The sequence below is a fragment of the Notechis scutatus genome, chromosome 3 (genome assembly GCF_049901735.1).
Source record: "Notechis scutatus isolate UNSWTSFEM ecotype Mainland chromosome 3, rNotScu1.2, whole genome shotgun sequence".
NCBI classification, from domain to species: domain Eukaryota; kingdom Metazoa; phylum Chordata; class Lepidosauria; order Squamata; family Elapidae; genus Notechis; species Notechis scutatus.
In genome coordinates, this window is record NC_142011.1 from 62,264,588 (window position 1) to 62,279,306 (window position 14,719).

Below are 14,719 nucleotides of genomic sequence, written 5' to 3' on the forward strand. Positions count from 1 at the left end.
TATGACAGGAAATATTTCAATTTGGCCCCTGATTTCTCAAAATTATTGAATACTCTCGAGGTAGACGAACCTATAGTGGGATTAGTGTCCTCCTCCATTCCCAGGAGGGAACAGTTGAAGCTGCATAGACGATTCAGGGGTAAGGAGGCAATGTAATGGCCCCTCCCTCTAGGGAATATAAGCCTAGTTGCAAATGGTTTTTGCCTTTGCAGAAGGCAAAAAGTGTTTCAAGGGTTAAGTGTGATGATAACAGACTCTGATTTATTTGAAGGTTTTTCTAATTGGATTACTTGGCTGCAAGCCATCTGGTAACTACAAAGGTATTTGTGGAATAAAGTCGTGAATGTTTCAGTTTTTGAGTTTATCTTTGTTTTTGCTCTCGAGGAATTCAGCTGGGTCAGAACAGTAGCGCAGCCGTAGAGGATTCTGCAGAACGGGATCTCCCTCCTTCAGGGAACCCTGGTCCACCCAGAGCCACAGTGGTTATAGCTAGCTGCCTGGAGCTTGGATGGAGCTCTCTGAGATGGGACAATTGTCCTGCAGGGTAATCCAGACAATATAGGCTTCCAAGAGGCCTTCCACAAATTGTATATATGATGCAACTTGGAACACCTTTTGTCTTTGGTTGTCCAAATCAAATATCCCTCTTACAGCAGCATCTATAGCACAAATCCTGGACTTTGTGCAAGCAGGTCTTGATAGAGGACTCATACCTAATACCATTTGCCAACAGGTGGTGGTCCTGTCATCGGTTCTGACTTGTGGGAAGTTGGAATCTCTGGCACATCATCCCACAGTGCGCAGATTCATCAAAGGAACCACGAATCTAAGGTCTCTGGTGGTTCACAGGTACCCCACGTGGGACCTGCCTAAGAGCTCCATTCGAATTGCTTAGATCTACCAATTTGCATCTTATGACAGTCAAGGTGGTGTTCCTTGTGGCTATAACATTGGCTAGGAGGCTCTCATGAGGACCTCTGTATTTTTTTATCCAAATAGAATGGTCCTGAGGTTGGATCCGGTCTTCATCCCGAAGGTGAACTCGTGGTTCCATAGGACACAGGAACTGGTCTTTCCAGACTTCTGCCCGAACCCTGGCCACGCATTGGCTCACTCTTGATGTGCGTCACGCCTTGAGGATCTACATTAAGAGGACTCTGCCTTCCGTAGAACGGAGTCACTCTTCGTGTCATTTCAGCCTGCCACATTGGGTAGTAAAGTCACTCCATTGACCGTGAGCAGGTGGATCCAGTTTTGCATTTCTCAGATGTATGTGAGCCGGTCCCTTCCATTACCCCGTGGAGTGACAGCTCATTCCACAAGGAGTGTTGGGCCAGCTGGTTGGGCCATGCAAGGTTCAATTGAGGAAGCCACATGGTCATTCCCCTCTCTGTTTATCAGGAATTACCACTGGGATGCCTTTGTATCGGTGGAAGCAGCCTTTGGCAGACGTGTGCTTCAGAGAGTGCATGCGGAACAGGGTGATCAGGTCCAGACTTGAGCCTTCTCATGCACACTCCAGCTTTGGTATGTACCTTTCCTGGACTCTCGCAGTACACAATGGAGAAGGGGCATTGTTCTTACCCGAGACGCCCTTTCTCATTGGTAGCTGTCAGGTTCCACTTCAATAAACTGAGAATAACCATAAACACGCTTTGCTTTGCTTTGAAGTGTTTATCTCCTATTTGCAAACGGCACGATCTGACCAGCATGTAATGCAGATTTAGTTAGGACTGCCTGCCTAGTGCTCCCCGCCACCTTTTAACCCCGTGCAAAAGCCACCTTGCCTCCCCCATACATGGTGATTAACTTCAACAGCCGAATAAGGGAAACACCTTCTGCTAAATAAGGGAAATGCCAGCAGTCTCTGAATTAATGCCTCACAGCTGTTTGTGAGTTCCTTCTGGCTCTGGCTCATCAAGGTATGTATCAGCGCCAAGTGAGTCATCCACCCCTCGAAATGGCATTACATGTGTCCAGGACTGACAGTAGCAAGAAATCTAGTACCACTCTGGGTATGTCTGGTCTGGGGTGTGGGAAGTGGGTAGATAGCTGTTCTTCTTATTCCATTTGCAGAGGCACATCAGGTCTGTCAAGTTGACTTTGCCAAAAGCTGGGGAAGACCAGGAACAGAGGCGGGACTAAGCAGCTTTGACAGACTCGGTCCAATCAGCTAGGAGACAGAGTTAACCCTTGCCTGGACTCTTGCTACCAATGAGAAATGGCGTCTCAGGTAAGACCAATCTCCTTTGACAGAAACATGTTTCAGTGATGTTCTACTGTGATGCATATACCATATGGTAGCACATCAGTGGGTTGTTATTGTTTGGCGTTGATGTCCTTTCAATTCATTTTCTTAAATATGTGTTTTCAGTCTTCCTACTTCCACATTGTGTTAGATAAATTACGGAGCAGTTCTGTTAACAAACAGTTGTAACAGGTTGTAAAACAGGACAAACTCACTTAAATGTTTCTGTTAGCAACATAAATGTTGGGCTCAATTGTGGTCGTAACTCAAGGACTACCTGTGACACCAGTAGTAAGAAATATTATGGTCAAACTTGCATATCTCACCAAATGATTCAGAGGAATGAGGTAATGAGGACCTCCAGGTGAACCTCCCAGAGTCACTGAATAAAAAACAGAAGTAGGCATCTTTTTGGGCCCATTTCTGCAGCCTTCAGATCCTATGGAACCATCTACTGCTTTTATTTTCAGATTTTCTTTGTTCTTTGCCATTCAAATAATAAGGACTTAGGCCCTTCACTAGACTTAATGGGAGAGACTGATAATCTCTCCTTTATAAATCTTACTGTCTTTTGAAATGGTATCATAAGCGTGTGATCTTAACATTAAATTGGAGTAGTGGCCTATTAATATTAGCTGTGTCCACTAAGTGGTAACTCTCCTTAAAATCATATCAGAAATCTTCTGAATCTAGCAACTATACTGATTGAATACAGAATACATAAATATTAGATGCATGTGAGAAAAATTTTGCAAATAATTATTAAAGTAATTGCAATTGAAGGGCTCAGACAAGTTGGTTGAGTTTGATACAGTGATTTTGAACCAAATCACAGTGTGTCAGAAGAAAAAGTAGCAGAGCTAAGGAAAGGTTAAAAACAGGTAGAGAAGAAATCAAACAGAAATTGAGCCCAATGCATCTAATAAGAGAAACACAACTGTAATTTAGCAGATTAATTTGAATTAATGTGTAGTTCTAAATGCATTTAGCTTTGTGGAAGAATGTCTGCCTTTGACAGCATGAAATGTAAGAGACTTTGATACATAAACATGAAAGAAGTCTTTACTGTCTTAGAATTTTTAAGATCATTGAACTGTATTCACATGTGGCATACAGTAATTGTGTGACTTGCTTTGTTTTGCTTTAACATGTTCTGTGAACCCAAATCATTGTGATTTGTAAACTATGATTTATGGCTTAGCTTGTGGTGCAAACCCAATCACTTGTAACATCTATCATGCTTAAACAACCCTTTGAACCCAGTATATGATCAGGTATTTAAGTGACATTGATTGCTTATGATTAAAAACTGAAAAACAAAAACAAACTTAAAGGGACTTAATTACTTGAACTTCTAAGGTTCGTTTTGTAAGTTTGCCCTTGTTTTCGATAATCATACTTGGATGTAGGTAGTATAATTTCAAACTATTTTTAAAATCTCTAATTAATTTGCATTTGATTAATGTGCAGCATTTACATAATGATTTGGCATATTGTACTTCAATGTAGACATCTACTGAATTGGAATAGAAAGTATTACCATTACAAAAAAGAAGAGCTGCAGGTATATCAGTATGTCTTACAATAACTGGGAATTGCTTAGCAGACCATATGCCTGCTCCTGATTAAAATTTGATACGTTATTTGGTTGGTTTTTTTTTAATGTGGTACTAGCTGCCTAAGAAAAAACAAAGCTAACATATAAGAGTTAACTGCAACTTGATGGCACTTAATCAAATAAATCCCAGAAATACAATTAGAGACCCAATTTTATTGACACCCCCCCAGATGATGCTTGGAAAATTTTCAGACCATATATAGCTATCACTACCACCTTTTTGCTGAATAGAGTAGAGTAGAATAACTTTATTGTTACTTTGAATGTACACTAATTGACATACATTAAAATGAAATCATGTTGCACATGGCTTTCAAAGGGTCTCCACCTCTAATTTAAACAAAAATGGCAAGATAGATAGATAGATAGATAGATAGATAGATATGCGTGTACCCACGTATATTATATGACATGGAGAAACAACACAGTCTAGTTTGGATGTACATGAGAGAGAAACAAATCTTCCAAGTTTACCAAACAAATGGCATTGGGAACAAAGCTGTAAGCTTATAGATCATATAACTCAAATATAGCTTGAAAAAATACAAATTTTCATGTATATATATTTTTTTCTTCCCCTTTTTGACACACTAAAATATAATAGTGTGTAATATATTTCTCTTTAACCCCCTCCCCCCACTAAAAATACGGAAAATGCTGAAAGAAAAGAAGCTGTATTATTTGTCCTCAAAGAAGCTACCCACACCTTTGGATTCGGAAATTATTCAATGGAATAAAAAATCTTACAATGGATAGGTAAACACATAACTTTTCTATTGTACAGGTTTCATATTAAGACTCTGACATCTTTTACATTTTTTTCTTTGACATAAGGTGTGCAGAAAAGAGAAATATAATACCAGAAAAGAACAGGTCCAGATGAGAATAGGATCCAAGGAGTCAGTATGCTGAGAATCTCCTATGGTCTACAGAAGAAGCAAAGAAATCTTGATTTTTTTTAAAAAACTAAAATTCCTATAAATAATGGAATTGATTGTCAAAAATATGGTTTTTGCAGTCTAATTGTTTCAAGAAAGAGTGACAGAATTGATTTGCTTGTTCAGTGATAGATTTATTTCAGCATAGCCTATGAACAACGTAATAGAATAACAGAATAATATTGTTGGAAGGGACCTTGGAGGTCTTCTAGTCCAACCCCCTGCTCAAGCAGGAGACCCTATTCCATTCCAGACAAGTGGCTGTCCAATCTCTTCTTAAAAGCCCCCTTCAGCACCATAGCTTCTGAAGGCAAGCCGTTCCACTGGTTAATTGTTCTTACTGTTCAGAAATTTAGTAAATGTAATTTATTAAAATTAAAATTACAAAATTTAATAGTCCCAAATACATATTACTATGTCCATGAAGCTCAATAACAATCCAGCATAATTTCTACCTGTGCAGCATGCAAGCTCAACAACATATCGTAATGTACATGTATTGAACAGTGCATGCTTTTGCAGCCAAACTAAGGAAGAAAAGAGTAGAATAGCCTTACTGGAAGCAAAGAATGTGCAGGCATCAGTAAACCATCACAGGCCTTCCCATACTCTAAACCTGTTTAACTGGCTCTTCCTTTCAACTAGCTCCACACAGCTGGGAAGACACCTATGCCTTTAATTTAATTCATTAGTTTCTTCAAGTCTCCATGGTTTGAAGGAATTTGAAAGAAAACAAGTTGATTGGATGCAGAAACACCCACAGAGAGAAAAGAACAAACTGCCACTGTTTTTTTCTGAGTTGGAGATAAAGTGTTTTCCCCTCTAAATTTAAAATACTTTTCAGGTATATTAACATTCCCTGCCTTGAACCCTTTCCTATTTCCTACTGAAGCTTGCATTTTTTTACCATCACAACCCCTTCATTTATTGCTGCCACCCCAACAAACTACATTTTAAGCTCCTTGAGGCAGGGGCCTTATATTTTGTGAAATGCCATGCTTAATAACAATTTGTCAGTTGATGTAACACAGCATTTATTAGTAGTGATGCTAATACACAATTTCTCTGGTCTTTTGCATTATGTTTACACTCTCCTTGAATTAGCATACTGTAATATGGCCTTGCTGTTCCACACAGAGGTATTTTCTGCCAGCAGTAACAACCTGAAAAGAGTTCTTGTTTGGAATCAAAGTATATCAGACATGATATTCTTCCGATTAAAATCAGAATTCTGATTTTTTGGGGAATCCCCCCCCACCCTTTCCCACCCTTCTCCTCCTCCTTCCCCTCCCCTCGGAGGCCCCTTGAGTCAGGAGTTGCTCCAGTCCCACGTTGCTTCGGGAAGGGAAAGGCAAAAAGGAAGAGCCGCGGCGGCGCTTTGCAACGGCAGCAGCGGCACCGGAGCAGACCAGCCGTCTCTCCGTCTGACGGCCTCGGCCAAATCTCTGCCTCCCAGCGCGCTTGGTCCTCCGCCCGCAGGCTTCCCCAGCCCCTTGCCAAGCGGTTTTCCGCCCCAGCCTGGCAGGGCCCTCGCTGCCTTCCCCTCACCTGGCCGGCCAGGCTCCTTGAGCAACCCAGCTGCCTCGTGCTGAGAAACGCGCTGCCAGGCGGGGGCCACGCGGCGCAGGGCAACACGCCACCGCCCGGCCCTGGCGAGGGAAAGCAGCAGGTGCTCCCCGGGCGGCAGCCTCGGCCCCGCCACCAGGGAAGCGGCTGCCCAGCTCTGGAGCTGATCCACACCTGACCAGCTGGAAAGGAAGGGTGTGTAGCGTTGGTGTTGCTGTGCGATTTCTTGGCACGCGGCACGGGGTCTCTTTTGGCCAGCCCCGATTTTTTTTTCAGAGGGGAATATCATGCCTGGTATATAGAAAAATATGAAAACTAAATTTTATCAGAGTCTTAAATTAATGTCTTTTCGCCTTCAGCTATTGGTTTAGTCCATGACCATAAACACAAAGTAAGAATTTCAAAATAGCACTAAAAAAAGACCGGGTGCCTTGTGGAACAGGGTAACATTATGCATTCCTACTCAGTAGTAAACATTGTAGAATTCAATAGGGCTTACTTCAAGGTAAGCATGGATATGATTGTATTCTAAATAATTTTTAAATATCATGTACTTTTTAAGGAGGGCATAATTATATTTTAACAGTATAAGAAGTAAAAGATTGCACGCCACTTCTTCATTTCTAACAACACTTAGTCTTGTGCGTGTATCTGAAGAATCACAGCTTTATCCTATTCAACAGCAATCTCAAGATGTTCATTTTGAATCATGCCACACTGCCCACCTGGTGGTTAGAGAGTGAACTGTTACTTTAAAGAATAGTTTAAGTAACAACCATGTTTGGGGCATCAGGCTATTCTAGCAAAGAGAGGAGGGAGTCTATTCCGTATGCTAAGAGGGAAAATGCAGCTCACTGACTTGATGTTTTAATGTGTTAACTCCAGGAAGAAAACATTGTTTTTGTGCAGGAAAATTGATATCCTCTGTGCAGATAGAGGACTGGACTTGCAAAGGATTCTTTTTCTGTTCCTCTAAAGCCAAAATCTGTGGCAAGATGTTTGAAATCACCAGGACGCTTAGTGCTGCTTTGTTAAATAATGAGGTAATATTTTGTCACATCTTCTGGGCAGTATTTCGTTTTTCTTTTCTTTTTCCTTCTTCTCCATTTGCTTAGAAAGGATTTCATCCTCAAACTGAGATTTAAAAGAAAAGAACAAAAAAAAAAAAAAAAAAGATATTATCCTTCGCTTTATTTCTAAGGACAATCCCTTCAATCATTTTGGATAGCAGGATTGTCTTTTATTTGTGGTTTTAATCAGCTGCTGTTGCCTAGGACATTATACCACGTAAGGCACAGAGTAGGTAGTTATTAACGTTGAATTGGCTTCAAGTATAGTCCATCTGGGCTGTGTGTGAGAAAGCTTGTTGGCGGTTCCTGATGTTAAGATACCCGCAATCTTTAGGATGTATGCATGGTGGAGAGAGACACAGTGCTATGAGATCACTTCTTTTAAGGGAAACTGTCATTAATGAGTCCAGAAACTGCTCATTTATGGTAAGAAAGAAGGGGGGGGGGGGGAGAGAAGCTGTTTCATTTTATTTTGAAAAAGGGTTAGCAGCATTTTTGAGTCCAGTTTGCGGGGAGGGTGCTTGCATGAAATAATAGCTTTTCTTATTGATGCTTAATTTTTTTTAGAGAAAATTTGTATGTTTACAAATTCTGTCCCGTTGGTCATGCAGTAGGCAGCCCCCCCATCCTGAAAGATGAATAGACCTATTGGAAATCTGATAATAACACTGATTCCTCCCCCAACAATAGAATAGGGCTTGTGTCTTTAATGAGAGGCCTCTATAGACACTTGTACATTTCTTTTTGTTTCCTTTAGGTTTATTTTTTTTTAACCTTTCCATTTTCTTTGTCTAGTTTTGGATGATAATGCACAATATATGGAACATATGGGGTTTTTTATATTGGCCAGACAGCTTTCTTTTTTAATACTTTCTACTATTGCTGACTTTTTCAGACAAAAAGCTCTCCTAAATCATTATTGAATGCATAAAGAAGTGTGTTGATGTGGAGGAAAGGTTGAAAATTCTTAATTCCCTTTTTAATTCTTTTTAATTCAGTGAAGGTTTAATTTAAGATTAGCATTAAAATTGAAACTTTCTCTGTGAACATATAGTCTTACAATTGTGATGCATCTCATTCATATATGAATTTATTCTTCGTTTGTATATATTGAATTTTCAGATTTGAAAATGTTCAGTTAATTATTTATTTAAAGGAAACAATCAGAATTAAATCAGTAAGAGAAGGTAATACAAGCTAGCAGTTATTTAAACTATTCCCAAGTATTACATTAACTTCTTCATTTTTCAGGAGAGGTTACTCAATTCTTTTAAAACTCATGTCTGCATTTTTAAATTTTTATTATTACTGTTGTTTAATAATACTGGGATGTCAATGAAATATAAACTGATAATGTAGTCCGTCTGAATGTTTTCTTTCATATATAGAAAATTTCCTTTTCACATTAAATGCTACTTCAGGTTGTGTTTAATTTATATTTTTAATATAAGAATTTACAGAGCATGCCTTTTATAAAGAATTGATTCCAGTTAATATGAGTGCATTCTAATTAATTACCTAAGCTCATAGGACCATATAGATGGATTTGGTGAAAGAAATTTTAATATGTCAAATTTGATTTATATATATATAAAAAAGTAAAAATGATCTGACACGTAATCTTTATAGTCTTTTTAAAGTGCAGCTACAACTTGAATTGCAAGATATATATATATATCTTGCAATTCAAGTTGTAGTTGCACTTTAAAAAGACTATAAAGATTACGTGTCAGATCATTTTTACTCTTAGTTTTAGATCAGAACAGTTACACCTCATTAAAACAACATTTTCATTTTCTATATAAGCACACTGGCTTTATGAAATATGTAGCACCATTTATTATAATTGTAATTTATTAAATATATAAACTGTTATTTCTGTATCTGAACATACCTTATATAGTTAATGTAAGTCATGAATTTAGTAAACTAATGAGTAAAATAATTACAGTAGACAGTAAGTTTTTTCATATTTTGAATCTGGAAACAAAATTAAATATGCATTTGTCTGGAATAATGTGTCTAGATTTAAGAGGTATATTGAGTTTGAAACATGATTGAAGTATAACATCTACAGGTCAGTGTGTTCATACTCTAGGTGTGGCCTGAATTTCCCCTCTATGTGGGGAGGTGTGGGCAAAATCCATGCATTTGTAATGTTCTTCAACTGTCCCTTAATTACTAGACACAAGCTGCAGTTCAGAAATCTGGTCTCTGTTGTTGTAGAGGTCACCAAATCATTAACATTGTCAATCTGGCAGTAGCTAATTTCAATAGCACCTGATGTTGCAACGCCTCCTTTAGTTTCCCTAGCCAATCGCATCTCGCTTTCAGCTGACAGATGGTCCCATAAATGGATGTAAAAAGAAGAAGCTGCTAGCCAATTTCATCAAGGCTTTATTCAGTTGCTATCTACATTCTAAATTCAGGGGCTTGAGGCACAGTGCTTGGGTTTGGGTTTTCTTATTTTTGCTGCATCATACATCTGCCCTGTGTATTTTGTGGATTTTTTAAAAAGATACAATAAAGCATTTAATTCCCTGAAACCATATCAGATCTTTAGAGGAATTGAAGCCTTGCAAGACCCATTATTTGCCATTAAGAATGGTTATGGTAGGTATTAGTAGTTTTTAAATTTTTGTTTGTTACTACAGCAGTCTTTCATAATTTGTGTGTAGAACATATCCCTTTCCACAAGTCTGCGTTTTTATCAGTCTGTGTTATCACATTAGTTTAGTTTGCTCCCCTTGGTTTGCTTGTTAAATGTCTTTCTCCTGTCATTTCATAGCTTTCCTTCCCCCTCCCCCTCCCCACATATGTAACTACTTGCCTAGCTTTTAATAAAGGGTAGTAATGGTGTATTTTTACCATTTAATGTTGATTATAGTTTTTGCTTTAAATATACCCAAGATTGCATTGGACAACAGAATTGCTGAAGGAGGGGGCTGAGGTGGTAAAATTTCCCACATTCACACGCGGGTAATACATATGCAAAATGGAATCCTTCAAAAAGAAATTATATAGAGAGGTAGTGCCTTGAAACAGATGCTGTTTTGGTTTGGTGTATTGCGCAGCAGACGACGATAATTTTTTTAAAAAGATAATGATTTATAGGAGCTTCAATAAATGCTGCATATTGTATTTCAAAGAGTTTCCTGTCATGACCTCATAAAAAGAGGAGGCGGCTTGTATGTGTAGCAGCGCCTAGTATATGCCGATGTGTTGCATCGTTGGGCAGGAGTTCTGTAAGAAGGAATGTCAGCTTTTACATAACATTCTTTTTGCTTTTGACACGGTGAGGGGCTGTAAGGGTCCATCTTTGTGATCACAGATGGAGTGGAATGGCTTGAAAATGGTAAGTGAACGTTAGGAACACATTGCTTTGAGGCTTTGTGCGGCTTGTGAATTGTGTTTGCTTAGGATAGCAGATTGTAAACTATAAATAAAATTATAGGCTATTTTGGATTTTAATGAGGGCACCTGGGCATGTAATGTGTATGTACAACTATTGTATAAATACAGACAAGTGTCGTGGCATTGAATGTTTCGTTTGGTAAGCAGGCATTGGGCTGATCGCTGCTGACAGCCGCGGTGTCTTTGTACTATATGCTCAGCATATGATGCCCTTTAATCTTCATTTGTGCTACGCAAGTGATAAGTTGAACAGGAATCTAATGACTACATGGACTGTTTCCGTGGAATCTTAAGGTTACTGTGAAACAAGAGTGCTTTCTTTTCTGTGGAAGGAAGTTAAATCCGTTAATGTGATAGTAGTATTTCTATTTTTAGCATATTCTTTTGCTAAAAAAAATTCCAAAACTGCCTGATTTTTTCCCCCCCTTGCTCCCCCACCCTTTCTTGCTCTTACTGCTGTTCTTATAGATTATGCAAAATGGCTAGATCAAATGTAGACTTTTAAGTCTTGGCAGAATGAAGCAAATCATGAGGATGGAGGAAAGAGTAGAAGAAAGAAGCATTAACATTCAACTCATCCCTCCTACTTTTGTTCAAATTAAATATCTTAAAGGCACCCCTTCTCCCACCCCTCCCGGAATATTTATTATAAACTCAGAAACAAAGCTATGGTCTTTTGCCTATTCTTGTAGGATTTTCTTTGTCTAGCTGCTTGTTTTGATGGGTGTAAAACAAATAAGATTAGACTGAGCAGCCGAACTGAAAGCGATAGCTGGAGGAAAAGCCAGTGAAAGGTTGCCCGGGAAACGAGGATAGGGGAAGCTGAGTGGGGGAGCAGGTGGCAATCATGTGGGAATACTGCAAACACTGAAAAAAAACAAATTCTGGATTTACCTCAATTATCTTTGCTATTCTTTGTGGCAGCCACAACTTTATTTTTTCTATTTGAATAAACACTCAATTTCTCTCTTTTTAAATTGGTTTATACAGATATATAGATATAACCCCGGTGTCTGTTCTTTTTCTGCATTCTTTCTTTTTGTGAGGATGGGGGCTGTTTAACCATTTTATTACTGATGTAAATTCTATATGCATGAACATACATTGAAGACAGGAAATTGTACATTGTAGAGATGCTGAATGGACAGTTGATCTGCAAATTTATTCTCAAAGTATTCATTAAATGTCAGTTCAGAACAGTAGAGAAACTTACTCATAAGTATACAAAATGTATGAAAGTATTATGATTTATATATGGCATGAAATTCCATGACTTTGTAGTTGAATTATTGGGTAAAGGAAAATATAATTTCCCTTATACAGTATTTATGTACAGAACAGCTTATTATTAAACTGTTTCTATCCTATTTCATTTTTATAGTATTACTAAACTATATCACAGAGGTTAGGCTTGGCAAATTTCACCTTTCACTTAGTATAACCTAAACTTGTAAGATGGTCTTAAGTAGAAATGCTATAAAATTTATAAAATATGCACAATTCACATTGTTTTAAATCTGTTCTGTAGAATAATGCATTTTCAGGTTTTGTCAGAGAAGAGATTGGCCTTCTGTGTAAGAAAGGCAAATTATGGAGATTCTGTGTATGTAATCTCTGATAATTTTGTTAAATAAATGCCTGTACATATTTTAATTTGTCTAATTTTTCTACTGCAATTAAATTATCCAGCATCTCCACTCACTACAGTCATCTCTGAATAGTTGCAGCAAGCAGTTCTATTCTTTTATTATTCTCCGTATTGCTTCTCTCTTGCTCTATTTCCCCCTTTTAAATCTATTGGTAAAAGTTTGCAGAGTTTGTTTTTCTTTTACCATCCTAATCCCAAACTCTCATATATTCAGCTTTCCAGAAATTAATATAATACTCATAGGTTCTAGATGATATGCAGAAGAGAGATTATTCAGTACATAAAAACCTATGAAGTCTCTTGATGCAAGAAAATTTCTGTAAAATCAATGACTTATTTACTATTATTATAATACTAAGGCATTAATTGAAAAACTGAAATGGGTGAAATAGTAAGGTATATTGTGGATGTATATACATTGTTTCTACTGTTCTATACTTAACAAATGAAATTGGCATATATACATAGAAAGATGCTCTTATTACTGGGCAAATATCCTTTCTTTGGTTTATTTCTCCTTTCCCCCGGATCTCCCCCCTATTTTTTGTAAGTATCTTACTATTGTTGAGCTCTTGTTAAATTAAAGAAGGATCAAATAAACCTCTATTGGAAAATTTTTATTTTTAAAAATATATTTAAAAAATAGCTTCAAAGGAATGGCATGGTTATATTCAGTTCCTCATATACAATAGTTCTGAAAATCAAACTTGAACTTTGCTAGATAGTTTTTTCCTTCGGATGCCTTAATATATAACTCCTGAATAATTTTCATTTCTTTTTCTATACTGTGGTCTCCCTAAATTATGATTTTCAAACTTAGAAATGCTTAGTGTAGTATCATTGTTTTGAGGAGTTGCTCCATATGTTGCACTGTGTCCTTTTTGTTTGGTTTGTGGACAGCTTATGGTTCTAGGTTATCAGGACGACTGACTCATAAAGTAACTTGATATGTAGGCACTAGTGGGTCATTCTTGCATTTCATACAGATCTTGAACAACATAACGGATGAGCTACACTGAATGTACTTGGAATTAATAAATATACATGTTTAGAATGGAGTCTCTCAATTTGTATGGCATTTACTATGTGATTATACGCCTTTGACTTTGGGGCATCTGACAGAATACCCTCTGATACACTGGCAAATACTGCAATGCAGTATTTTTTTCAATGTCATTGGGGTTTAGGGGGAGAAAAGTATTGCTAGAAATAATATGCTAGGCTGAATCATTGATGGGATCAATTTCTGTAAAATTGGCCAGTATGTTTTGGAAAGGAAATTATCTGTCTTCTGCTTCTGCTCTGGCTCCTCTCTCAGAGATATTAGAACACTGAGTGGGGTGTGCATATCTCTGTATGTATGTGACCATGTGTACGTTTGTGTTTCTGTTATTTAGTTGAATAAATCTCAGAACACTGGGTTATAGTGGGGTGTTCATACCTCTGTATGTATGTGAACATGTGTTCGTTTGTGTTTCTGTTATTTAGTTGAATAAATCTCAGAACACTGGGTTATCTTTTAAAACAAAGCTGCATTATATATATATATATATATATATATATATATATTACTTTTAGAAGATATCAGTCCTACATTATCATAAGACAAAAAGTTTTTTTAAAAAAATGCATTCATTTACTGTGCATTGGTCATGCCAGCGATACACAAATGTATCACATGTTTATATTTTATCTTATTTAATCTTGAAAACACTTTTGGAAGCTAAAGATTTTTATAGGTCACTAGCTGTAAAGAAATCAGGGATAATACATTTATATATTATGGCACAATTGATTAACTTGACTATTAGGGAAAAATAAAAGATAAAAATGAAGAACTAAAATCCATGAAAAAGAGAACAATGAATTTTGACTTGGGTTAGAAATGTGTGAAGCTTTTGTTTTTCTTATATTAAAAGATTATTATTATTATCCCTTTAAATGATACCATGAGGAAACAGAAAACAATGATTTGAAAAATATTTTTGACAATATATAATGTAAATGCATTGACTTTTTTATGAAAAAGAAAGCCATGTTATATATCAAAAGGTTATGTTTCATATTAATTACAGTTTGAACGAATGGCTCTGCAACCTTATATTCATTAAAAGTAAGGCAGTTCATTTTATTTAATAACTAGGGTAGATTGCTTTAACTAATGCACCGTTTGTGCCTATGGGATCCTGTAAGAAATAAAGAGGAAACTGAGGGTAA

General features: G+C 37.2%; 1 protein-coding gene across 9 annotated transcripts in view; it reads left to right on the forward strand.

Moving 5' to 3' along the window:
* The window catches only part of ELAVL4 (ELAV like RNA binding protein 4), a 143,707-nt gene that overhangs the window by 26,230 nt on the left and 102,758 nt on the right, over positions 1-14,719 (forward strand). The window contains exon 1 of one of the 9 annotated variants that reach the window (XM_087960244.1): positions 7,195-7,413. The exons of 6 other annotated variants lie outside the window; for them this stretch is intronic. In XM_087960244.1, coding sequence (XP_087816370.1) covers positions 7,366-7,413 — 48 coding nt within the window. In that variant the 5' untranslated portion in view covers positions 7,195-7,365. Of the gene's footprint in view, positions 1-7,194; positions 7,414-9,869; positions 10,054-10,633; positions 10,796-14,719 lie in introns of those variants that run through there. 2 more of the 9 variants (XM_087960246.1, XM_087960245.1) reach the window with 2 other exon arrangements.